At 34.7% G+C, this 25,994-nt stretch overlaps 1 protein-coding gene across 2 annotated transcripts in view; it reads left to right on the forward strand.

Moving 5' to 3' along the window:
- Nucleotides 1–25,994, forward strand: part of Gdap2 (ganglioside induced differentiation associated protein 2) — a 68,803-nt gene that overhangs the window by 25,864 nt on the left and 16,945 nt on the right. For both annotated transcript variants that reach the window (XM_047539989.1, XM_047539996.1), the window contains exons 7-11: nucleotides 2,480–2,639; nucleotides 4,510–4,666; nucleotides 21,877–21,953; nucleotides 22,672–22,748; nucleotides 25,332–25,471. In XM_047539989.1, coding sequence (XP_047395945.1) covers nucleotides 2,480–2,639; nucleotides 4,510–4,666; nucleotides 21,877–21,953; nucleotides 22,672–22,748; nucleotides 25,332–25,471 — 611 coding nt within the window. The remainder of the gene's footprint in view (nucleotides 1–2,479; nucleotides 2,640–4,509; nucleotides 4,667–21,876; nucleotides 21,954–22,671; nucleotides 22,749–25,331; nucleotides 25,472–25,994) is intronic.

Below are 25,994 nucleotides of genomic sequence, written 5' to 3' on the forward strand. Positions count from 1 at the left end.
TTGTCTTGTCATTTTCTATTTACTGAATTTTCAGCAGATAAACCCTAATTGTGTGTAGATACTTGTCAGTGGGACTTACCATCATTTATTGAAGATTATGTTGAGAACTAAAAATAAGTCAAAAGGAACATTTTGTTTGTATTTTTTACCACTTTACTATTGTCACTGTGAGGGCAAGCTTATCCTCTGGGGCTGTTCTGTTTGCTGCCTTTGTTAGCTCTTAGGGGACTGCCTCATCACCTGAGCATTGGGTGTCTGTGCAGCATAGCTGGAAAACTGCTGCTGTGCTGATGAGGCTCTGGTGTGTCCTGGCCTGGAAATAAGTTATAACCTGGTGTAGTGGCTAGCACAAAGTTGTGAGGTTTTTATGTTTTATTGAATGTAGTTTTAGTGTGTTTCAGTTTAATTCAGAACCATTTTAGAAAATCAAATCTTTATCGTATTAAGCTTTATTTGGCTAATTCAACTTCTAATATTTCTCAGTTTGTTTCTTTGGTCAAGTTACTACACCTCTCAGTGCTTTGGTAAAACAGGAAAGGAAAAAATAGGAATACTATTGATTGGTTTGCACATACAAGATGTGTTCCCAAAAAGTTGTTTACTGTTTTAGGAATTAGCTAGCCCTGGGATGGGCAGTCTTACCCAGCCAACAAGCTTTTCAAGATGTGAAAACATAAAATACAGAAAATAAGAAAAAATAAACAAACCTGGCTAGTATTCATTTTTTCAAAAAAGATATACAAATTACCAGTAAGCAGTGTAAAAATTCTCCATGACATTAACCATTAGGGAAAAGCAAATAAAAACCAGAGTGAAATGTAACTTCATACTCACTAGTATGGTTGTAATTATGAAAACAGATGATAACAAGTGCTGGCAAAGATGTGGGAATTCTCAAAGATAGCTACCAGAAATGTAAAAATGGTATAACTGCTTTGGAAAATAGTCCGATAGTTCCTTTAAAAGTTAAACATAGATTTACCATATAAGGCTGCCGATCCACTCTTAAGTATATACAGAAGAGAATTAGAAACACAGATCCAATTGGACATGAATGTCACAACTATAATTCCAGTTACTTAGGAGGCTGAGACAGGAGAGTCACAAGTTTAAGGCCAACCTCAGTAACTTGGTGAGATCATGCTTCAAAATAAAAAAGAAAAAGGGCTAGGAGTACGACTCAGTGGTAGAGCATCACTGCATTCAATCTCCAGTACTACAAATAGATCCAAGCAAAGTTTTATGCACAAATATTCATAGTAGTATTATTCATAATAGCCAAAAAGTAAAAATAACTTACATTTTGAGTTAATAAACAAAATGTAGTAAACACGTTGAATTTTATTCTGTCATAAAGAAGGAATAAGCCTTGAACATATTGTGAAAGAAACCAGACAAAAACAGCCATGTATTGTATTCCATTTGCATGAAATGTCCAAAATAGGCAAATCCATAGAGACAAAAAGATTAGTAGTTGCTAGGGATTTGGAAAGGGAGGAATGGGAAGTGATTGCTAATGGATTTTGGGGGTGATGATATTGTAATAAAATTAAATAAAATTAAGTATGGTAGTAGTAATTATACAACTTTGTGAATATATTAGTGCTGAATTACATATTTCCCAAGGCTAACTTTTATGATATGTAAATTACATGTTTTTTTTTCAAAAATGAAAAGACTATAAAACTGGAATCCTTAGTCCTCTTACATACCTATTTAAAAAATGATGCAGTCCAACATGCAGCTCAAAAAGAAAACCAAAGGATGATTTCATTGTTCTTCTAGGCTATGCCACCATTTATTTTCTTACTATTTGAATTTATTCCTTTTTAGTATAGTTAGGAATAATGGATGAATAATACTGAGCAATGATAATTCCTAAGGTGTTAAAAAAAGCAAAATGCTTCATGATAAGAAAAATAAGAACACCAAATGCCTATAAAGTACTGTGGGTTTAAAGTGATTGCAGTGTACCAACCCATATGGAAATCATAAAGTTGTATGAATTTTATTCCATTTCTTTTTTTAAAAAGAAGTTTGAAAACTTCTAAAAAAGAATAGAACTCATGAAATAACAGACTTTCACAAATAGTTAGAAATGTTAAACACACACACACACACCCCCCTTAAGAACTAAACCTGGGTCCAGTGGAGCATGAGGCACATTGAACTTAAGGAAGTAGCATCTGAACTGAGTCTTGAAAAATACATATCTCTAGAAGTGAAGGTGAGGGTGAGGACAGGAGTGCTGGGACTTACACATTTCAGGTTTGGTGACCTAGAATTGTCTACTAGCTAACAGTGATCTAACACAAAAAATGATTGAGGTTCTTGACAGCATGCAGTATGAGCTCAGAAGTTGTAAGGTCTTTATTCTTGATGGAGGCTGTCTTCACAGCATTTGGGCAGCACTAAGCACTGCTCAGATTGCTTCATTACTTCATTATTTTTCACAGAATGCCTTGCTTTTCTGATGCAGGCTACTTACCAAAAGCTGCTACCTCTGTACTTCCCAAGGTCGCTAAAGGAAGAGAGTAGATCATTGCCATACCTACCTGCAGATATTGGAAATGCAGAAGGAGAGCCTGTGGTACCTGAACGGCAGATTAGAATAAGTGAAAAACCTGGTGCTCCAGAGGGTGAGTTCTAGAATTCTGTCTTTCTTACTTTCCTTCTTAAGGAAGTTGGTGTACTAATGAAACACCAACCACCAAGGAGGTAGGAAGTCGTGCTTGACCTTTGGGAAGCTCTCTATTAGCATGACTCTAAGATTAAGACCAGTGTAGAATTTTTCAGAGTCTTATTTTTGTTGAAATTCATTCTTTAAATTTACCCCCAAAATTATAGATAGGTAGGTGGACATATTATATCAAGTCTGTGGTAGGCAGTAGGGAATCAGAGATAGATATAACAACATTCTCAGACTAACAAAGTTTATACTCTCATGCAGGACACTGGTAAAGTACATTAACATCTAAAAATTCTCAACAGCTTTAACAGTGTCCCTAAATAATAATATGGGACTAATTTGTTTTGTTATGTTTTTATGCTCAAGTAGTAGTAGACAGAGCATGTTGGAATGGGAGCCCTTCTGAGTCTTTTCTGTACTGACAGCTCATACTGATCTTCACACGTACATACAAAAGGTCTTGAGTGCTTTCTATGAAGATATGCTTCACACATTTCAATTCTGGAACCCAATCTTGAGAAACAGCAGCTCAGGGGATTACCGTAAGATTCCTACCATGAATTTTTTTTTAAAATTGAACACCAAGTTAAAATTTGTAGAAAACTACTCAGCTTCTTTTTATTACATTACTATATCAAGTGGAGGGAATTATAAATGGCCTCAAATCACCAGCTTTGCTGGGCAGGTAGTCATAACACTGTGGGGGAACCCACTAATAAGAGTAGATCTTTGAAATAATGCCAGAGTCATTTAGAAATCTTCATGCTTGTAACCACCACTATAGCAGATAATTTTTCCTTCATAAAATGCATTTAGTGAGATAAGTAGTACGTAACAGCAAAACCAATTTGAAATGACATGTCTGAACAGTAGATGAGAGTAATTCATTAGCCAAAAGGTTCCCATCTCAAAGAGGTTTGATTTGCATTTATATCTCAAAAATATTGTTTCTTTATAGATACCAATTTTAGTGTTCATATTTAATTAGAATGTTAAGTTTGTTTCACACATATATGTATTTGATTTTACTTGAGTTGAAGAAAGATTCATCTTGGGCAAGTTTTAATAAAAGTAGACCCTTTCTTCTAAGTTGTTGAGCAGTCACAGTTTAAGTAGAGGTGAAGGAAAAGTGGAGAAGTCCCAGCTGACATTCTACCAAGCTGAGATTCATGTGGTAGCATTACCTTGGCAAGTTCCCCCTGGTCCAAGGTGTGTTGGTCTGTTTCTGTTTTTGTTAAACAGATCTAATCAGACAGTGGACACCACACCAAGAGCTGATCTGTTAAGGAGTAGCTCCTTCTAGCCAAACTCGCAAGGATCATATAGATAGATCAGAAAGTTTTCTTCTTAACTCGTAGTAAGAACTATAACTCTTAGGAACCAGAATCATTATGTTGGTATGACCAGCATAGAAATTACAACCAATGCTAAAGTACAATTGAAATATCCTGTGATCCTGTTCATTTATCTTCCTTAGAGTGTTAACCTACAAAAGGGTGGGGTTTATTGTGCCAGTCAAATACTCTACCTTACCATGCTTTGTCATGAACTATCTTTAAAGCCAAAGAGTTTAATTACTTCTTTTGCTTATGATCACTTTCTACACCTTTCTTCCAAGTCACACATGGGCAGAGAATTATTTTCATTATTTCCGTTCCACAAATGCCTAAATCTTACTTCAGTTTCATTCTGAAAAACTAACATCAAGCCATTTTTTTTTGCGTTACCTCACAGTTATTCTTACAGCAGCATTCATTCTGTTTCATTTACTGTCTAGTTTTGTCCCTGGCTCTCTGTTGATAGTAGAATTTTTGTTACAGACAACCAAGAAGAGGAGGATGAAGGCTTGGGAGTCGATCTGTCTTTCATTGGCTCTCATGCTTTCGCTCGAATGGAAGGAGATATTGATAAGCAAAGAAAACTAATCCTTCAGGGACAATTATCCGAAGCAGCCCTACAGAAGCAGCATCAAAGAAAGTAAGGCAAATCTCTCTGGACTGTTAGACACATGAGGAGATGAGAAATAAGAAAGGGACCTGCATCTGCCTAAAACATGATGTGTTCTCTTTATTCTTCCTGACAATTCAGTGAGGAAGGTACTTTCCCCATTTTGCAGATGCAGACCTGAGCATTAAGTAATTTATCAGTGATCACAGTTAACATGTGGTGAAGCCAGTGTTCAGTTGCATTTCTGATTTCAGAGCTCCTACTCCACCTACACTAATTGTAATGCCTGCATGTAAGGTTATATTCTAAAAATAGAAATTAAGAAGAGAAAGGCAGTTACAAAGTTTTTACTCTACTTTGTTTTAAAGTTCTGTTGAACTTAAAAGAGTTTTATTTCCCCCAACTTATCCCAAGGACTTAAGAACATTTGACCCATTCCATTTTTTCCAAGTGTTTCTTAAACAATCCTGAATAAATCCTTTTAAATATATAGATGCAACTTTTCTACTTTTAAGGTTTTTAAAAGATTAATAGTAAAGCTAGGTGCTTTTTGAAAAATTTTAAAGAAAAAATAATAATAAACTATAAATAACTACAACTTATAGGGTTTGTAGAAAGGTAACATAAACTTATAGAGCATTAAATAAGACAATATGATGAGTTTAATAAAGCATAGCACCTAGTACTTGTCAGGCTCTTAAAATTGGTCACTGCTATTGTCTTCAATACTGAACAAGTCATGGTCTGTTTTTCCTTTGAGCTTTGGTACTGGACTACATTCATCCTTCAATCCTGTCCTTTTGCCAGGTTTCAGTTCAGAAGCAGCTGTCTCTGGAAACTTTAAAGTCTGGAATAGATATCTCCTCCTGTATGCTTTTTTGTAGCTTATACTTATCCAAAGCGTAGCATAGTCTTTATTATATACTATTTTGTAATGATGTCTGGATGTTGTTATCCTCCATGTATAAAATGGTAGTTGAACTCAGTGATCTGTGGAGACCCTTACCTAATTAAAATTTTATGTCTAAGTCCCAGTTATTTATTCCAATTTTACTTTTAAAAAAATAAAAGCAAATTTGCCACTAGGGAGCAGCAGTGAATAGCTTTTCCAAAGGACTCTGTCAGGATCAAATAATAAGATGGTTTCTAAACTTGGCCTTCTGTAAGAATCATCTGGCAGATAGTTTTCTTTAAATGAAGGAACTGTATTTCCCCTCACATGACTGCAACCTATGTATATTTTAAAACATGTTTACATTATTGTTTATGCCTTGCTAATGGATCTCAAACTTTTTGATCTCAGATTCCCTTTGCACTCTTAAAAATTTTTGAGGACTCCACAGAGCTTTTGTCTACCTAGTTGTATCTGTCAATATTTATTGTGTCAGAAACAATTTATTGATTCATTAAAAAATAACCTATTACCTATAGTTTTTGAAAAATAACTTTTTTATCTAGTGAACATACCGCTGTTTTGGATTTTTTTTAAATTTTACAAATATTTTAGTGTTTGACATAATAAAAGACAGCTGATTCTCATATCAGTATTTAAACTTTTGCAATAAGTTGTTCTGCATAAAGTATATGAATAAACAATCTGACTTCACCTAAATATTTGATTGGAAAAGGGCAGAATATTTTAATAATCTTTTCACACAAATGGGAATATATTTCTTTGATACTGCACTAAAATTTGATAAATGGTAGTTTCTTAAAGTTTAGTTTTAATGTGAGATCTCAGACCATATCCATGAATTTTTATACTCTGATTAAAATGTGTTCTATACTGTACTTTGGACAGATTTTAAAATAGGAATTTTTAGCATGACTTTATGATCTAATACATAGGTCATTTAGAAAATATTGATCCACCAAAATATTCAGATCTTCCAAATACTGACACATTTCATTATATAATATCAAAATATTTGCTAGTATCATCACCAACCTCATTAGAAAAGTCTTTATTAAGAACTATCAAGCTTTTGTGACAATACAGATTTTCCAAAGTTTTGTGTGTGTGTGTGTGTGTGTGTGTGTGTACATTTTGCAAAGCCTGAGTCTTATCATTGGCAACAAAAACTCTTGGTTATTTTTCTTGAAATGACAGGATTGTTTTATTCATTTTAAGAAAACAATTCATATTGAATGACCAGTTTGTCTGCCAGTGTTTGAATTCAATGGTATTTCATGAAAAAAGCAACTTGTTCAACTTGCAGCTCAAATAATCACATAGTGCTTTACTTCAAGACATCCTCATAGTTCAGTGTCCAAAAGTGCTTTATGTGTTCTGTCCATTTTGTCACACATTAATATTAAAAAGATGTTGATTTAATAAAATTAATAACCTTTACTTCTTCATCGGAGACCTTATTTGGCATTGAAGAATCCAGTAACTGCTACTACAGTTTGGTACCACTGCCTTGATCTGTTAAAGGTTGTTACCAGCCATTTTTTACCCAGCAGTTGCTTTTGTACCAATAGTGCAAATATCAGCACAGTGAAAAAGGAAATAATGTGTTATGAAAATAGTTTTGACTTTGCAAATTGCTTATAATGTCTACTTCTTCAGAGGCCTGTAACCACACTTTACTTATTTGTGTGGTCTCACCAGTACTTTGTAGTTGGAAGGAATTTGGGGGAACATCTGGTATAGTGAGTTCATACTCTGTCAGCATAAGAATCACCAGAGGTGCTTGTTAAAAGTCCATGGGCCCCATACCAAACCTCCTGAATCAGAACCTTCACGGGAAGGACTCAAAAAGTCTTTCTTTTGCAATTTCTTATTACTGTGTGCCCTAAATCATTGATCTTGTGTGACACCTTTACATGGGGTAAATTGATCCAACAGAATGTCTGGCCAGAGGTACAACTGATTGAGGAAGAGCCTTCAAAGTGGCCATTGCACCATACCTCCCTTATCAACCCATTTACACAAACCAAGTTCAAGGTTTTTTTCTGGGTTTCTGGGTTCTAAGGATTTGGGGGGGTGTTTTTTGTTTTGTTTTTATATTCAGAAAGAAAGGACTGCATGGTTATCTTAATTCAGTCAACATTTTCTTTCTTACACACACACACACACACACACACACATAATTACATATCATATACCTTTTTCATTTCTTCATAAAGTGGTACAAATAATCTGGAATTTTTAAAATTTATCTTTGACTTGGTTTCTTATCTTTTTTTTTTTTTGGATGTCCACATACGGATCTTTTTTTTTTTAATTTATTTTTATTGTAAACAAATGGGATACATGTTGTTTCTGTTTGTACATGGGGTAACAGCATACCATTTGCATATTCATACATTTACATAGAGTAATGATGTTTGATTCATTCCGTTATTTTTTTCCTTCCCCCACACCCCTCCCACCTCTCTTTTCCCTCTATACAGTCCCTCCTTCCTCCATTCTTACCCCCCCACCTCCCATTATGTGTCATCATCCACTTATCAGTGAGATCATTTGTCTTTTGGATTTTTGAGATTGGCTTATCTCACTTAGCATGATATTCTCCAATTTCATCCATTTGCCTGCAAATGCCATAATTTTATTATTCTTTATAGCTGAGTAATATTCCATTGTATATATATACCACAGTTTCTTTATCCATTCATCAATTGAAGGGCATCTAGGTTGGTTCCACAATCTGGCTATTGTGAATTGAGCAGCTATGAACATTGATGTGGCTGTATCTCTGTAGTATGCTGATTTTAAGTCCTTTGGGTATAGGCCGAGGAGTGGGATAGCTGGGTCAAATGGTAGGTCCATTCCAAGTTTTCTAAGGAATCTCCACACTGCTTTCCAGAGTGACTGCACTAATTTGCAGCCCCACCAGCAATGTATGAGTGTACCTTTTTCCCTACATCCTCTCCAACACCTATTGTTGCTTGTATTCTTGATAATCGCCATTTTAATTGGGGTGAGATGGAATCTTAGTGTAGTTTTGATTTGCATTTCTCTTATTACTAAAGATGGTGAACATTTTTTCATATGTTTGTTGATTGCTTGTATATCTTCTTCTGTGAAGTGTCTGTTCATTTCCTTAGCCCATTTGTTGATTGAGTTATTTGTATTCTTGGTGTAGAGTTTTTTGAGTTCTTTATAGATTCTGGAAATTAGTGCTCTATCTGAAGTATGAGTGGCAAAGATATTCTCCCACTCTGTAGGCTCTCTCTTTGCATTACTGATAGTTTCCTTTGCTGAGAGAAAGCTACTTAGTTTGAATCTATCCCAATTATTGATTCTTGCTTTTATTTCTTGTGCTGTGGGAGTCCTGTTAAGGAAGTCTGATCCTAAGCCAACAAGGTGAAGATTTGGACCTACTTTTTCATGTATAAGATGCAGGGTCTCTGGTCTGATTTCAAGGTCCTTGATCCATTGTGAGTTGATTTTTGTGCAGGGTGAGCGATAGGGGTTTAGTTTCATTCTAAACTATCCAAATCCATATCCAGTTGCATATGGATTTCCGGTTTTCCCAGCACCATTTGTTGAAGAGGTTATCTTGTCTCCATTGCATATTTTTGGCCCCTTTGTCTAGTATGAGAAAATTTTATTTATTTGGGTTTGTGTCCATGTCCTCTATTGTGTACCATTGATCTACCTGTCTATTTTGGTGCCAATACCATGCTGTTTTTGTTACTGTTGCTTTGTAGTATAGTTGAAGTTCTGGTATTGCGATACTCCCTGTTTCATTCTTCCTGCTAAGGATTACTTTAGCTCTTCTGGGTTTCTTATTCTTCCAGATGAATTTCATGATTGCTTGCTCTATTTCTGTAACGTACGTCATTGGGATTTTAATTGGAATTGCATTGAATCTGTATAGCACTTTAGGTAGTATGGCCATTTTGACAATATTAATTCTGCCTATCCAAGAACATGGGAGATCTTTCCATCTTCTAAGGTCTTCCTCAATTTCTTTCTTCAATGTTTTGTAGTTTTCATTGTAGAGATCTTTTACCTCTTTGGTTAGATTGATTCCCAAGTATTTTTTGTGTGTGTGTGTGGCTATTGCAAATGGGATTGTTTTCCTCATTTCCCTTTAGCTGTTTCATCACTTGCGTACAAAAATGCTTTAGATTTATGTGTGTTGATTTTATAGCCTGCTATTTTGCTGAATTCATTGATGAGGTCTAGAAGTTTTCTGGAAGAGGTTTTTGGATCTTCTAAATATAGAATCATGTCATCCGCAAATAGTGACAGCTTAAGTTCCTCTTTTCCTATTCGTATCCCTTTAATTTCTTTGGTCTGCCTAATTGCTCTGTCTAGAGTTTCGAGGACGATGTTGAATAGAAGTGGTGAAAGAGGATATCCCTGTCTTGTTCCTGTTTTTAAAGGGAATGGTTTCAGTTTTTCTCCATTAAGAATGATGTTGACCATGGGCTTAGCATAAATAGCCTTTACAATGTTCAGGTATGTTCCTACTACCCCTATTTTTTCTAGTGTTTTGAGCATGAAGGGGCATTGTATTTTGTCGAACGCTTTTTCTGCGTCAATTGAAATAACCATATGATTCTTATTCTTAAGTCTATTGACATGATGGGTTACATTTATTGATTTACGAATGTTGAACCATCCTTGCAATCCAGGGATGAACCCCATTTGATCGTGGTGCACAATTTTCTTAATATGTTTTTGGATACGGTTTGCCAATATTTTGTTAAGGATCTTTGCATCTATATTCATCAAGGATATTAGTCTAAAATTTTCTTTCCTTGATATGTCTTTTCCTTGTTTGGGTATGAGGGTGATATTAACTTCATAGAATGAGTTCGGTAGGGTACCCTCCTTTTCTATTTCCTGGAATACTTTGAGAAGTATTGGAATGAGTTCTTCTTTGAAGGTCTTGTAGAACTCGGCTGAGAATCCGTCTGGTCCTGGGCTTTTCTTGGATGGTATATTTTGAATGGCTTCTTCTATTTCATTGCTTGATATTGATCTGTTTAAATTGTGTTTGTCCTCCTGGTTCAGTTTGGGAGGAGCATATGTCTCTAGAAATTTGTCAATGTCTTCAGTAGTTTCTATTTTGTTGGAATACAGATTTTCAAAGTAGCTTCTCATTATGTTCTGTATCTCAGTGGAGTCTGTTGTGATATTTCCTTTTGCATCATGTATTTTAGTAATTTGAGTTTTCTCTCTCCTTCTGTTTGTTAGTGTGGCTAAGGGTTTGTCTATTTTGTTTACTTTCTCAAAGAACCAACTTTTTGTTTTGTCAATTTTTTGAATAGTCTTTTTGTTTCAGTTTCATTGATTTCAGCTCTGATTTTAATTATTTCCTGTCTTCTACTACTTTTGCTGTTATTCTGTTCTTCTTTTTCTAGGGCTTTGAGCTGTAATGTTAGGTCATTTAGTTGTTGACTTTTCATTCTTTTCTGGAATGCGCTCCATGCAATGAATTTTCCTCTTAATACTGCCTTCATAGTGTCCCAGAGATTTTGATATGTTGTATCGTCGTTCTCATTGAACTCTAAGAATTTTTTAATCTCCTCCCTGATGTTTTTTGTTATCCATGTTTCATTCAATAGCATATTATTTAGTCTCCAAGTGTTGGAGTAATTTCTGTTTTTTATTTTGTCATTGATTTCTACTCTCAGTCCATTATGGTCTGATAGAACACAAGGCAGTATCTCTATTTTTTTGCATTTCTTAAGGGCTGCTTTGTGGCATAACATATGGTCTGTTTTCGAGAAGGTCTATGTGCTGCTGAGAAGAAAGTGAATCTGCTCATTGATGGATGGAATATTCTATATATGTCCATTAAGTCTAGGTTATTGATTGTGTTATTGAGTTCTATGGTTTCTTTGGTTGGATTTTGTTTGGAGATCTATCTAGTGGTGACAGCGGTGCATTAAAGTCACCCATAATTATTGTATTGTGGTCTATGTGATTCCTGAAATTGAGAAGAATTTGTTTGATGTACAGGGATGCACCATTGTTTGGGGCATAAATATTTACTATCGTTATGTCTTCCTGATTTATGGTTCCCTTAAGCAGTATGAAATGTCCTTCTTTATCCCTTCTGACTAACTTTGGCTTGAAGTCCACTTTATCTGATGTAAGGATGGAAACCCCCGCTTTTTTACTGAGTCCAGGTGCGTGGTAGATTTTTTCCCATCCTTTCACCTTTAGTCTGTGGATGTCTTTTTCTATGAGATGAGTCTCTTGCAGGCAGCATATTGTTGGGTCTTTCTCTTTAATCCATTCTGCCAGTCTATGTCTTTTGATTGATGAGTTTAGGCCATTAATGTTCAGGATTATTATTGAGATATGATTTGTATTCCCAGTCATTTGGCTTATTTTTGGTTTTTAAGTTGGCTTGGTTTTTCCTTTGAGTGGTTTTTCTCTAAGGTAGTTCCTCCCTTTGCTGACCTCCATTGTTGTTTTTCATTCCCTCCTCATGGAATATTTTGTTGAGAACATTCTGTCGTGCAGGCTTTCTATTTGTAAATCCTTTTAACTTTTTGTTTATCATGGAAGGATTTTATTTCATCTTCAAATCTCAAGGTTAGTTTTGCTGGGTATAGGATTCTTGGTTGGCAACCATGTTCTTTCAGAGCTTGAAATATGTTGTTCCAGGCCCTTCTAGCTTTTAGAGTCTGGGTTGAGAAGTAGACTGCTATCCGTATTGGTCTCCCCCTACATGTAATCTGATGCTTTTCTCTCGCGGCCTTCAAAATCCTATCTTTATTTTGAACATTAGGCATTTTCATTATAATGTGCCTTGGTGTAAATCTGTTGTGATTCTGTGCATTTGGTGTTCTGTAAGCCTCTTGTATTTGATTTTCCATTTCATTCTTCAGGTTTGAGAAATTTTCTGATATTATTTCATTGAATAGGTTGTTCATTCCTTTGGTTTGTATCTCTGTGCCTTCCTCAATCCCAATAATTCTTAAATTTGGTCTTTTCATGATGTCCCATTGTTCTTGGAGATTCTGTTCATGATTTCTTACCATCTTCTCTGTTTGGGCACCTTTATTTTCAAGATTAAATATTTTGTCTTCATTGTCTGAGGTTCTTTCTTCCAAGTGGTCTAGTCTTTTGGTGATGCTTTCCATTGAGTTTTTTATTTGGTTTATTGTCTCCTTCATTTCAAGGGTTTTCATTTGTTTTTTTTTTGAGAATCTCTATCTCTTTGTTGAAATGATTTTCCTTCCTGTGGGTGCTCTTTCAGCTTATTGGTATTATCATTCATTGCCTGCATTTGCTCTCTTATCTCATCCTTTGCTTCACGAATCATCTTAATCATGTATAATCTGAAGCCCTTTTCTGACATTTCTTCTAACATACTGTCATTGGATTCTATTAATATAGAATCTAGATTTGTTTGGATCATTTTCTTCCCTTGTTTTTTCATGTTGTTCATGCATCTTCCCCTCTAGCAGTGTATATCTGGAGTATTGCAGATTCCCCCCTATAGGCTTATAGTGGCCCTATAGGTTTCCAAAACTCTTTCTTTAATGGGAGATCAATATTAGCAGTGCCCAAATCAGACACTATGCAATCCTAGACCAAATAGCCCCTATGAGGACAATAACAAAATTGTCATAGTAAACAAAATGAGTTCAAATATTATCTTCGGTAAAACAAACAGGTTTGCAATAAGGTCCGCAGTTTCTAATGGAGGACAAAGAGGATGTAGAGGGATGTAGAATGTGGCTGTTAATGGGATAAGAAAAGAATATACAGAAGTTCTAGAAAATAGAAAGGGTGAGAGTGTAATCAAAAGAAATCGGATGTTAGCATGCCAAAAAGGGAGAGAGAGACTCTGAGGGAACAGGTAAACAAAAGGAAAAGGAAGCAAGAAAAGTAAAGAAATAAAAACTTAAATTTTTTAAAAAGGAGAAAAAAGAAAATCTATAGTATAACAGTCATATACTAATGAAACCTCCCAGTGTTCAGTAGCCTGATGCATGAGAGGTACCTGACAATGAGCTTCAAGCCTCCAGCAGGTGTCGCAGGATGGGATTTGCCCCACCCAAAGATCAGAGCTACGGCTTCCAGGACTATCCAAGATGGCCGCTCTGGCTTCGAAATGTGTTGGCAAATGGGGAGCTGCAGCTCAGGGGTGGACATGGTCAGCTGGAGGTCCTGGAGACGGGATGTGGTTGGTCCGGCAGGGTCCTGGAGGTCCGGTGTATTTGGTGTGGTTGTGGGATCCTGGAGGCCGGATGCAATCAGTCTGTCTGGGGTCCCGGTCATAGGGCGCAGTCAGTTGGTCTGGGGGTCCTGGCGGCAGGGAGCAGTCAGTCGATGTGAGGACCCCAGAGGCAGGTCGGGCTGAGGAATCCTGGAGATGGGGCTCAGTCAGTCAGGCCAGGGGTCCTATGGGGCCTGGCTGTTGTCTCAAAATGGCGGCAGCCAGGTGTAATCAAGCCTGCAGGTACTGTAACAGTGAACTTCCAGGCAACAGCAGGCAGCTGGTGCTCCCCTGGCAGTCGGAGATCAGTTTGCTGACTGTTGTCGGACAATCTGGAGGTGAACCTCGTGCGTTGGGTGATGGATAGGTGTAAGTCAGGCGATGGACAGGCGAGAGGCAGGCAAATGGTGGATGATAGATGCCTGAAAGTGAGCAATCTACACTCAAAAAAGGCATCGATATGCTGGCAGACTGCAGGTCATCACAGCAGACAAATTGGGTAAACACCAGGGGATCGATAAGCAACAAAAACTGCCTCACCGAGAAAGAGATATCCTCTGCTTGAAACCGGAGTTATGGAGTGACCTTTTTTTTTTTTTTTTTAAATAAGTTGATTTGTTTCACTTAACAACTACTAATTTAAGCCACTATTAAAATGAATATGTATTTACTGAGTTCACACTTCTTGGAAAGGAGTCCCTGGAAAAGAGATAGGCTCTGGGAACAAGTACAAGTTCAGCATATAAAACCTTGTCCTTTGTGCTGGTAGATGGCCTTGATCTAGAGAGGCAAATGTGTTACACAGTGATTTTTTTCCATTTGGTTCTGGGAGACATTGGCCAGTTACTCTATAAGATAATTTTCAAGGTATAGAAATAAATAAGGTAGTCCCTGATTTCTGAAAATTTGAGTCATCCACATTACCTTCAGATGCCAGCAGCATTAAGAAGCTTTGAAGCAAAAGTTCTGAACAGCCATCAGAATATTATGCACGTAAGTTAGCACATAGTTGTAGCACAGCCTGTGAATCTGAAAGCCTGGAGCAGAAAACAAAGACTCAGCACCTCTGCCATTCAGTCCCTTGAGGGATATGCTATACCTGAATCAAATGATTTTCTGATTTCTCATTTATGTGCCCTGTGTCTGTGATGATTGAAGATGAGGTCTTGTCTTATATCTGTAATTCAGAATATTTATGATTGATGTTAAAATAAAAACTTGAGACAAAATAAATTTGTTCATTCTAGCAAAGAAAGATTCATGATTCAGGCAGCACTCAAAACCAGAAGAGTTTCAAAGAGCTTTGCTCTAGCCGTATGAGCAATAGGCTTTTAGAGGCCCAGTGCAGAAGAAGCAAAGTCAGTTACTTGACTGGTTTGCAGCTGACTTTTGCCTTATTTGGATATAATCCAACTAGTTGGCAGGTTGTGATTGCCTGAAGCTCAGTTTGGTGGAGGTGGTGGTCATTATTGTTGTTGTTGTTGTTGTTTTCTCTCCAATTTAATCATTTAAGAGAAGACCTCTTAATTAAGTGTGGTTGTGCCTGTGTAAGGGTTCGTGTATAGAAACAGTCCCAAGCCAATGACCTATTCATTTTGCTTTAACAGTGCAATAAATAGTGCTTCCGAAAAGTATGAGGTCTGTGAGGTCAAACTATTTTCATGTTACTAAACTTACTTTCCCTTTTCATTCTCATTCAGTCTTCAATGAAATTTTCTGGAGGCTACTTAACATGTAATATTGCAGTAGATTAAATGCAGAAGTAGAAAAGAGAATCTAGCAGAAATTAAAGAGATTTACAAAAATTAAGAATATAACTCTTCTCCTTAAACACAGCTTTTTTAAAACATGATAAAGTTATTGTTACATAATAGGTCCTTTTATTGTTTTTGAATAATAAATAAATGTTTTTAATTTGTTTTTATCTCAACATGGTTAACATTCGTAGATATAACTGACAAACAGAGATCTTTAGAATCCTTAATGACTTTTTTTAAAAAAGGGTCCTGAGACCAAAAAGTTTTAGAATTGATCATTAATAGTTTAGGAGTTTGTGATGGAAGTGAGTTGTAAGTCATCTGTTACATCTACTGCCATGTTTGGGATTATAGGGTGGCAGGTTTGTTTGTTGTTTTTTTCTTGCTCTTTCTAAACTTTTTTTTTTTATTTTCACACATTGAATCTGGTTTCCATTAATTAAATCAGGTTGGATAACTTTAGATTTTTGTTCTTTTTTTAATCTCCAAGAAGCAAGTAGGTTTTTAGTTTTTAATATCTTTTTGAAAGCCTTCTATCAATCAGTAGGCTTCCTCCATTAGTAACAAAAGTAATGATCACATGGATTGGCAATAACTTTCTATGATTCCTTTGGTAACATTTCCATGCCACATCACTATCTCTTCACAAAAATTCTTTTGTAAAATCTCAAAAAATTGGACATTTTGTCTAATTCTTATGTTAATATTTCCTACTCTTTTGTCCAACTATCACTGATTTTGGTGTATCATAATATAGAAGTTGGTTTACTTATAAACATGAGGACGCAAACTAGCTGCTATTTTTCAAAAATAACGTTTTTGAAACTCAAAATTATTTAACATTTTCTTTTCTTTTTACTAGTGTTTCCAATTGCCTGTGACTCTTATGTCTTTTCTCACAGCAAAAATGTTATCTCCTTCATTACTTATTAGCCCTTACTCATATACCAAGTGTTGTGATAGAATACTACTAGTGGTAAAGTGACAAGCAAGAAAAATCCAGCCTCTGCCCTCATAGAGCTTAGGGTCTTACAGAGGAGAAAGCAGTTAAATTATAGGTACAGAGTGCAATAAGAGGATATAACAAGGATCTTAACCAAGTCTAGGGTGGGGATGAACGAAGTCTGGAAAAACTTCTCTTAATTCCAAAGGCAATTCCCTGGGCTATTGACTTTACACAAACAGATTAGATATTGGTCTTTTCAGAGTAATACAGTTTAAATTTTCTTCATTGTTTCACCTTTGGCAGTGCAGGTGTATGGCAATTGAATAACTGGAAGAAATCAGCTCATGTTAGCTTTGTGAGGACAGCATCCAACCTCACTTGATTCAACCCATTGAAAAGCTATCTAACTCACTATTTCTGCCTTTAGAGCACACTAATGGTAATTTCACTACCATTTTGACCTATTTTATATGATTGTTTATCCATGATATTATATTATGCCCAGCATGAAATAGAAAATTCATTTATTTGGAATAAGCTATAGGAAAACTAGAAACTATTTCAACTTGGTATTTTCCTTTTTTAGCTTCATTTTTTGGATTGGAACAAAGGATTGCATGTCTTGATTGAAATAAAACACAGACCACAGCACTAAATAAGGAACAGTTTTTAAGAGATGTAATGGAAAATGTAAAATATTCTTTGAGTAGTGAAGTTTAGAGGAAAAAAAGGAAACCATTCTCTCTCTATTGAATGAGGAGATAAGAATAATATCTTTTGCTTTTCTCCCTCCTCCCAACTACTGGTTTAAAAGAAAAAAATATATATGACTAGATAATTGCACTTAAATAATCTGTATTGGGAATGGAGGAGACTAAACTAGAATGAAGAAGCCTGTTGATGATCGCAGTTGTGAGTGGTGGCATTGAAATTCACCACAAGGTCCTTAGAAACCACAACAGTACCAGCATCTCAGCAGTGACTTAAGCCTTTTTTTTTTTTTTTTTTTTTTTTAAGTCACAAACCCTCTAAGAATCAGACATAAGCTCTAAACTTTCTTTTCATAAACATTTTCATGTAGATTTGGCCAAAGTCTATTCTTGGATCTCAAGTTATTAATCACCAATCAAGGTTAAAAACCTCTTAAAACTTATACTATTTCAGGGTTCACACCATGTGTTAAAAGCAATTTTAGATGGATTAAGGACTTAGTTTCTTTTTAAATTAAAACTCATGGAAGAAGTAAAAGATTAGCATCTTTCATAACTTAGAGAAAGTTTTCTTAAATGAACTTAAGGAGCATTGGGTATACAAGAAAAAATAGTTTTGACTATGCTAAAATTAAGAACTTAATAGAGCCAAGAAGCTTAAATAAAGTACAAAACCAAGTTACAGGATAAAAGCAGATAAAAGATATCCACAATGCACAAAAACTGGCAAATGATTGGTATCAATAATATGTAAAGAACTACAAATCAATGAGAAGAGGACAAACAACCCAATAGAAAATGGACCAGACTTCTCAGAGAAGAGGAAGACATCTTTAGTAAACATGAACAGGATCTCAGTTTCATTAGTAACCAGAGGGAAAAGATACCATTTCAGACATAACTGATTGGCAAAACTTAAGACATTTGTTGCTACCAAATGTTGAAGAGGACATGGATTCATAGGATTTCATTCCCTGATTACAGAAGTATAAATTGGTATAATACTTCGGAAAAAGTGAACATTCCCTATAACCTAGAACTTCTACTCCTAGGTAATCTTAAGGGAAATCATGCACATGTTTACCAGAAGACACATAAGATAAGTTGATTATGGCACTGTTCACAGCAGCATAAACTTGGGAATATCCCAGGTGCCCATCAGTGGAGGAGTAGATGCGAAACTACAGTTTTCATACAGAGTAGTAATATAATCCTAGCCAAAGTGAATAACTGACATTGAAACTCAGTGGTGTAAATAAATCTTAGCAATATAAAATGTCAAAAAAGTCAGGACCAAAGGATCCCATACAGCATAATAAGTATATTTTAATCATAGGAACAACTTTAATAAATTATTGCATTGAATAAATATAGATTCATTAAAACAGTATGAGAAGGAAAACAAGGAAATGATAAACCTGAGCCTCCAGATGTTGATGGGAGAAGCAGGGTTAGAGTTGGAGGAGAGTAGCCTCGTGATTACATGAAGATTATTGTGAAGGTGCTGATTTTTGTTCATGATGGTAGGTTTGAGGAGTTTATTATTTAATTAAAAGAAACTAATTATAGCTGGGTGCAGTGGCACATGCTTGTAATCCCAGTAGCTTGGAGGCTGAGTAAAGAGACTCATGAGTGCAGAGCCAGCCTCAGCAACAGTGAGGCACTAAGCAACTCAGTGAGAACCTGTCTCTAAATAAAATACAAAATAGGGCTCAGTGGATGAGTACCTGAGTTCAATCCCTGTTCCCCCCCACCCCCCAAAAAAATAGTAACTGTAACCAGCCTTTTAAAGTGGGCACTGTATATACCAGTGATAAGAGTGTTTTGAGCCAAGGATGGTTAATTCTATTTTGTGCAGCTGAGTTGCAATTTAAAAAATTTTTTTCAGAGTTTATTGAACACTTAGTCATTGAGAAACTGGCTGGAAATAGAGACAAGTAAGATATATTCCCTATCTCGTGAGAATATATGAGAATGAGTATATTAGGAAGAAAACAGACATTGTATAAAATAAATGACTCTTATATTGACAGAAGTTTTGGGAATACAAAGAAGGAAGAAGAAAGTGGTTATTTCTACAAAGCTACCTGGGACTGGCCTATACTCCTTTACCCCACCTTCCACCAACCCCAGTCCCCTTCTCAGCATAAGTATTTGATTGATAAAGTATCTAGACTTTTATTGGGTGGCTTGCCTCATTCTGTCCTACTACACAATTAATTATCTTTGTAATATATGTCTCATATATTCATCTTTAAATTCTTTGAAGCTTAAAGTCTTTTTTATCTCAAGCTTCAAAAATAGTTGCATAGTAGTCATGTCTGTTATTTTATTCAGCAAAGATTGAGTCCCTACTTGTATCCATGAGTTCCACATTTTCAGGTTCAACCAACCACAGATAGAAAATGTTCAAGGAAAAAATTTAAAATAACAATACAACAACAAAAAGTAATACAAATAAAAACTTAGGTAGCATTTACATGGTATTATAAGTAATCTAGAGATAATTTAAAGTATTTGAGAGAATATTTATAGGGTATATGCACATTCTACACTATTTTATTTGAAGGACTTCAGCATCCACTGAGTTTGGTTGTTGTAGTAGGCCCCTTTGATACCCAGGGATGATTATATGGTTTGGACTACGACCTGTAGTGAACAGAAGATATTTAATATGTGTAGGTATATTTCTCTCTTTAGGCTTATAGAGATGACTTAATCATAAAGCAATTAGAAAATGGTAGAACTATTTAAAAAAAAAAACTATGCTTTTACTCTCCCCCCTCTTATTTATTTTGATGTCATAATTTACATGTTTTACATTGTGTATCCCTTAACAGATTACTGTAGCTAGTGGTAGTTTTGTCTTTTAACCTTTATACTAAAGGTATTAGACATCCTATGAAGCAAAATAAGCCAGGCAAACAAAGACACATACCACATGATCTCACTTACATGTGAATCTAAAAGAGTTGAACCTGAAGAAGCAGAGAGTAAAACGGTAGTTACCAGGGACTGGGGGTGGGGAGTGGAACTGGGAAGAAATGTTAATCAAAGGACACAAAATTTCTTAGAGGCAAGAAGAATGAGTTCAAGAGATCTGTTGTACTACATAGTAACTATTACTAATACCCATGCATTATATACTTGAAAATTGCTGAGAGTATAATTTTAAATGTTCCCATGATGCACAAAAAATAACAAGTATGCGAGGCAGTAGATATGCTACTTAGCTTGCTTTGGTCATTCTGCAGTGATACATATATCAAAACATTGTTTTGTAAACCATAAATATGTATAATATTTGTCAATTAAAGAATATGAAATTTTTGAAAAGGAAAAAGAATAGTAGAATTGTAGATTTAACGTATGTAACCTAGGAAATTACTCTGTGAAAATATGGAATAGTTCATATGAATTAGGGAGAATTACAATAAAGGTAGGTCTTTTCTTGACTTTCAAATTATATATTTTTTCAAATTATATTTCAAACCAAAATTTAAAAGCACTGTTTTTGACTTAATTTCTATAGATTGGCAAGTTACCAAATTAAGAAGGCAGTTTGTAGAACTAATGCAATATTAAGTGTGTTCTTCAAAAACAATAAGTAGTTTTATAAAAGGCATATTTACGTGTTGACTGTAATCTATATGTAATAGTCTTCCTGTTAACTATCCATAATTGTGTGGGTGTACTTTATAGCTAAAAGGTATGCCACATAAACACCGTTTTTCAGATGAGGAAACTGAGTTCTGTAGATTAAAAGGACTTTTGTAAGGCTGCACTAAAGCATTAGGATTAAAACTCAGGTCTCCTCTCTCCCCGTTTAGCTCTTTTTGTTTGTTATTGGATATTGCCATCTGTGACCTAGATACTTCAAAAATTGTTTTTGATACATTTAGGTACCTTGAAAGCTATAGTTTAAGAAAGAAAAAAAAAAAAGAGGACTAAGCTTCCTAGAAATTTGGAGACCAAATGCAACTTCAAATTTAACTGTACCATGAATTGGCCACAACTCTAAGACTGACTTGACCATTAGTCTTTTCCAAGTCTTCTCCCCTCTGAGATCTTTACTATTTCTTCTAGCTGTAAAATCCTCTGGGCCAAAGCCAAACTGGTCCGTATGATCTGGTATCAGTACAATCAGTTTGTTTAACCAATCATTAAATAAGCCTTGACTTCCCTAGATAAAATTACCTGGCTCTCTTGTGGTCCCACATTGCATGTGTAGCACTTGCCTGTTTTTCTCAAAAGTGAACTCCCCAGGGCAGGGACCCTATTATCTCTTCACTGTAGTTTTCTTAGTACCTATTATAGAGTAGACACTCAACTCTGTTGAATGAGTGAACATTGGTTTTAGAGATCTGACTTTGTTTTAGAATTTCTCTATTTGAATTTTTGTAGTAAAGGAAAATACTAGTATTTTTAAACAGTGTTAGTTTAGTACTTGATAGCTTAGCCATTTATCCATATAGTCTTCATTTGATCATAAGGATTCTTTCATTTGTGTAGTGTGAACCCCTTGTTTTGTCTTTAACTCTTGTGTGTTTATTTTATCATTAACACACAATTCTGTATGATACAATGGCCTCTTTAACTCTTTCCTCATTTTAATAAAATGTTAGTTTTGGGGGTCAGGGAAAGATAAAACTTGGAAAAGTTTATTTTAATCATCTCTTTTGTGTAGTTATAATCGCTGGTTATGTCAAGCAAGATCTGAGGATCTGTCTGATATTGCTTCTTTGAAAGCCTTATACCAAACAGGTGAGTGTAATTACTTATACAATAACATATTCTTTTCTCTAATTAAGGACCTTACCCAGCATGCTGTTTGATATTTGATTTTTCTCTGTTTCTTCCATTCTATCTGTGAATAAAATGTTTTTGTGCTAATATAGTCTGTGACCTTTATCAGAATTTTAGAAATAATGTACCAAGCTATAAAATTTTCAGCTTATGGTACATTGCCAAATTCATTTCTTCCTATTATTCTTTTTCTTTTTAAAAAAATTATGATTTTATAAGTAACTTATACTTGCTATTACAAAATTCAGACCTTACATAAATATATAATGACAACAGCAAAAGCTCCCAGATTTCCCTTCTTTCTCCATTGTATTTCTTTTTCTGACAGAACTAATTAATTTTCAGATTTGATTGCTGTTTAGTTTTTCCTGGATCACTGATGTTGCTAAATGTTGTGGTAAACTTGAACAAAATGTTATTTATAAAAGGATCATAGACTGTCCTTGATTTAAAATCTTTAAGAGGTCTTATCTTACAAGACAGAGCAGTGATCAAAACCACATACAGCTAAAAAAGAAAAGAAAAAAAAGTGTTTTCTGTATAGTAAAATAAATCTATAGATGAAATTTGAGAAACTCAGATTTCTTCGTTGACAATCTTTTAAATATGTGTAGAATATTTTTATATTCTAAAAATAGTGAAGTTTCTGGGTGCGGATTACATTTTCTCTTTGTAGGTGTGGATAACTGTGGTCGTACAGTTATGGTGGTAGTTGGAAGAAACATTCCTGTAACATTGATAGATATGGACAAGGTAAGCCATAAAAAGAGGTTCTCATTCATAAATAATGTTGACTTTTAAAAAAAGTAGGCTATGACTTGGGAATCAGGGCTTAAAACATATGGTGAGGCTGTACTGTTTATCTGATAGGAAAGCAGCCCTGGTTCTGTGAGTCAGCTGTATCATTTCAGTTAAGTGAGGGGCCTAATTTTTTTCTGTAAAAGAAACAAAAGTACTGGAAAACTGTAATGTGATCTCCAAAAGCATGGCTGTTCTGTTTTGGATATAACTGGCAAGTGTTTGGTTAGAACCATTCTGTATTATAATGGTATGATCAAATTTAGACTTTTTTGAAACAGAAAATTACCACTTGAGTATCTAAAAGAGAACAAAGCAGAAATGTAGTTTACCCAAGATAGCATAGTTTCGCAATCCCTTCATTAGAGGTCAAGGAACAAAAGTAAATGATTCCTAAAAGAAAACATAGTTACAACTGATAAATAAAAATAAGATGCTCAAACTGATTAGTAGTCCAGTGAAGTGAGTCAAAATATTTTTGTCGTCTTCAAGCTTAGCCAGAACTTGTAAATAATAATGTCATCAAAAATTAATCAAAACTGTAAAAGTTATCACACCTATTGACCCAGTAATTCCATTTCTGAGAAACTGTAATAAGAAAATAGTCAAAGTATGGAAGTAGGTGTAAGTGAAACTGCTGAAAGTGGAATGTTCAGATAAGATATAGTGGAATGCATGAGGTAAATGTATAGATTTTCCTAGAACATCAGTTTTATTAGAAAATGCAAAGGAGAAGAATAACTTTAACTGATCAATAAGTATTAACCACATAAATGTTATATACCTAAAAATGCAAAATTATACACAATTTTTAGGTAAAACACACTCTTGCAAAAACTAATAAGCATTTGCAGCTGAACCCTCAGATTCTTCATCACTGGTAATAGAGGGAAGAAAAAAAAATGTGAAGCTTTGAGCCTGGAATGTTACTCAAAGGTCCATTTGTAGTAAAAAGTTATAAATTTGGATTTAAATTTTAACTAATTACCTAATTTATAATTATGACATTCAAGAATGGAATGTTCTATGATCTTTAAAATGTATGATTATAATAGAGAAATGTTTACAACATAATATCAGTAGAAGCAAACGTACAGTAAATTGTATCTGCACTGATGTTAACTGACTTTTTGTTTTTGTTTCTTTGTTTTTTTAAGTTTTAAGGTAAAAACTGGAAATAAATAACTCAAAATGGATTTTACTGTTTTGGGGAGAATTCATCTTCTACATTTTTTTATCATATCTTTTTATAATGACAAAAATGCTAAAGATGGGGAATTTGAAACCAAAGAGGGATATCTTAGTAGTGTTGGTTTAGGAGTAAAAAGTGTACAGAAAGAATACAAAGTCTAGTAAGAGGTGAAATAAGAACTTTACAAGTATACACACACACACAGAGGAAAGACCTAACCGATAAAAACTATATCATTTAATTTCTATTTACAACCGTTTGTTTTGTGTACTTAATAATCAGTATGACATTATTCTTGCCAATAATGTGACTGATACCAATAAAAATTTAAATTCCTGCATTTGATTTTGGTGTGTGCTTGCATGGTAGTCTGGATATTATATAATTTCATATAAATAATGAGATACACTGTGAGGTCCAAACCAGGCAACAACTAGAAAGATACTGTATTTTCTTAATGCCCACCTCTGTCCACTCTAGTAGCAGTTGGATCCTATTCCATGTTAATGCCATGGATTCATGTGAGGAGGAATTGGAAAACAGCCTGTTTTATAGTAATTCTTTTGGTTGTTACCTCTTAACTTCCTCCTTGTAATTGTTTACACCTAAATCACTGGGTCATACCAGCCCTGCTCTTGTTGGTTCTTTGTTTTGTTTTTAAGTGTTTCTCTTAAATTTCTTGCAATGAAATACTTTTCTCAACTTGAGTCATACTAAATTTTAGTCTTTATGAGCAATAGAAATGCTACCCAGTCTCTTGCTATCTACCATTGAAACTTGTTCCAGTTTCCTCATTCAGATCAGCATTAAAAATGCTAAGAAAATTAGCTCTTAAAGTAAGTCATGTAAGGCACTATTTATTATATTCTTTCATATTAATCCATTGGTTACTTTAGAGCCATGAGTCTGTATCTGAGTAGAGACTACAAAGACTTTGATTGAATTCAGGCAGAAAGTTCAAGAATTATTAAAAGCCTAGAAATTCTACTTCTAAAGATTTTAATATCTTTATTCCAGAAAGAGAAAACTTGGTAGTTGACTCAAGAATTCTTTCCAATATATGAAGAGTTATTTCAAAGGCTAGAGACTATTTGTTCTCTTCCATCATTTAGAATAAGAAAGAAAGGGATTGTACCATAGCATTTGTAAGAATTACTAAACTTTGGGATGATTCACTTTTCCTGAAGATATTTTTAAAGAGAATTGATGCTCATCACCCTGACATGTCCATTTGCAATGACTAGGATTAGATTAGATTAGTTTAGTCTTGGAGGTTTTCCCTCTATCTTGGCCTTTGTGAAATAGATTACTGTGCAAAATGATCATTATTCCTCCTTTTTTTCTAGGCTCTCTTATATTTTATCCATGTAATGGATCACATTGCTGTGAAGGAATATGTACTAGTATATTTTCACACGCTGACCAGCGAATACAATCACCTGGACTCTGACTTCCTGAAGAAACTCTACGATGTTGTTGATGTCAAGTTAGTTATTTTTGTAAATCATAAAGGAGGACATAGCTTCTTTATTTTCTAATTTTAAGCAATAGCAAATATTCTAATGTATTCTATGAAAGGGTATTTCATATAAAATATTTTTATCATCTAGATTAGTTACTTTAGTCATAGGCCCTCTCACTCAGATTTATTTTGCTTTAATAAATTGATTAAATGAATTAAATTAATTGATTCATATATGATATTTTCTTACTTTTAAATACCTTAAAGAGGTTCAGGGTCATTACCAATCTTTGTGTATAAGCAATAAAATACTACTTTTTATTTCTGTGGTATATTATAATAACCAGTATACACTTATAAACATTACTTATTTGATCTAATGATCCATGTGTTGTTAGGAGAAATGCTGTCTACATTTGAAAGATAGGAGGATATTGACATTCTGAAAGGTGAAATGTGTTGTTCAGAAAGGTCTCACAAAAGTAAATGCAGAGTTTGGACTTAACTCCCTGCTGACTCAGAGCTGGAAAATTATTTGTGTTAAACC

The sequence above is a fragment of the Sciurus carolinensis genome, chromosome 1 (genome assembly GCF_902686445.1).
Source record: "Sciurus carolinensis chromosome 1, mSciCar1.2, whole genome shotgun sequence".
NCBI classification, from domain to species: domain Eukaryota; kingdom Metazoa; phylum Chordata; class Mammalia; order Rodentia; family Sciuridae; genus Sciurus; species Sciurus carolinensis.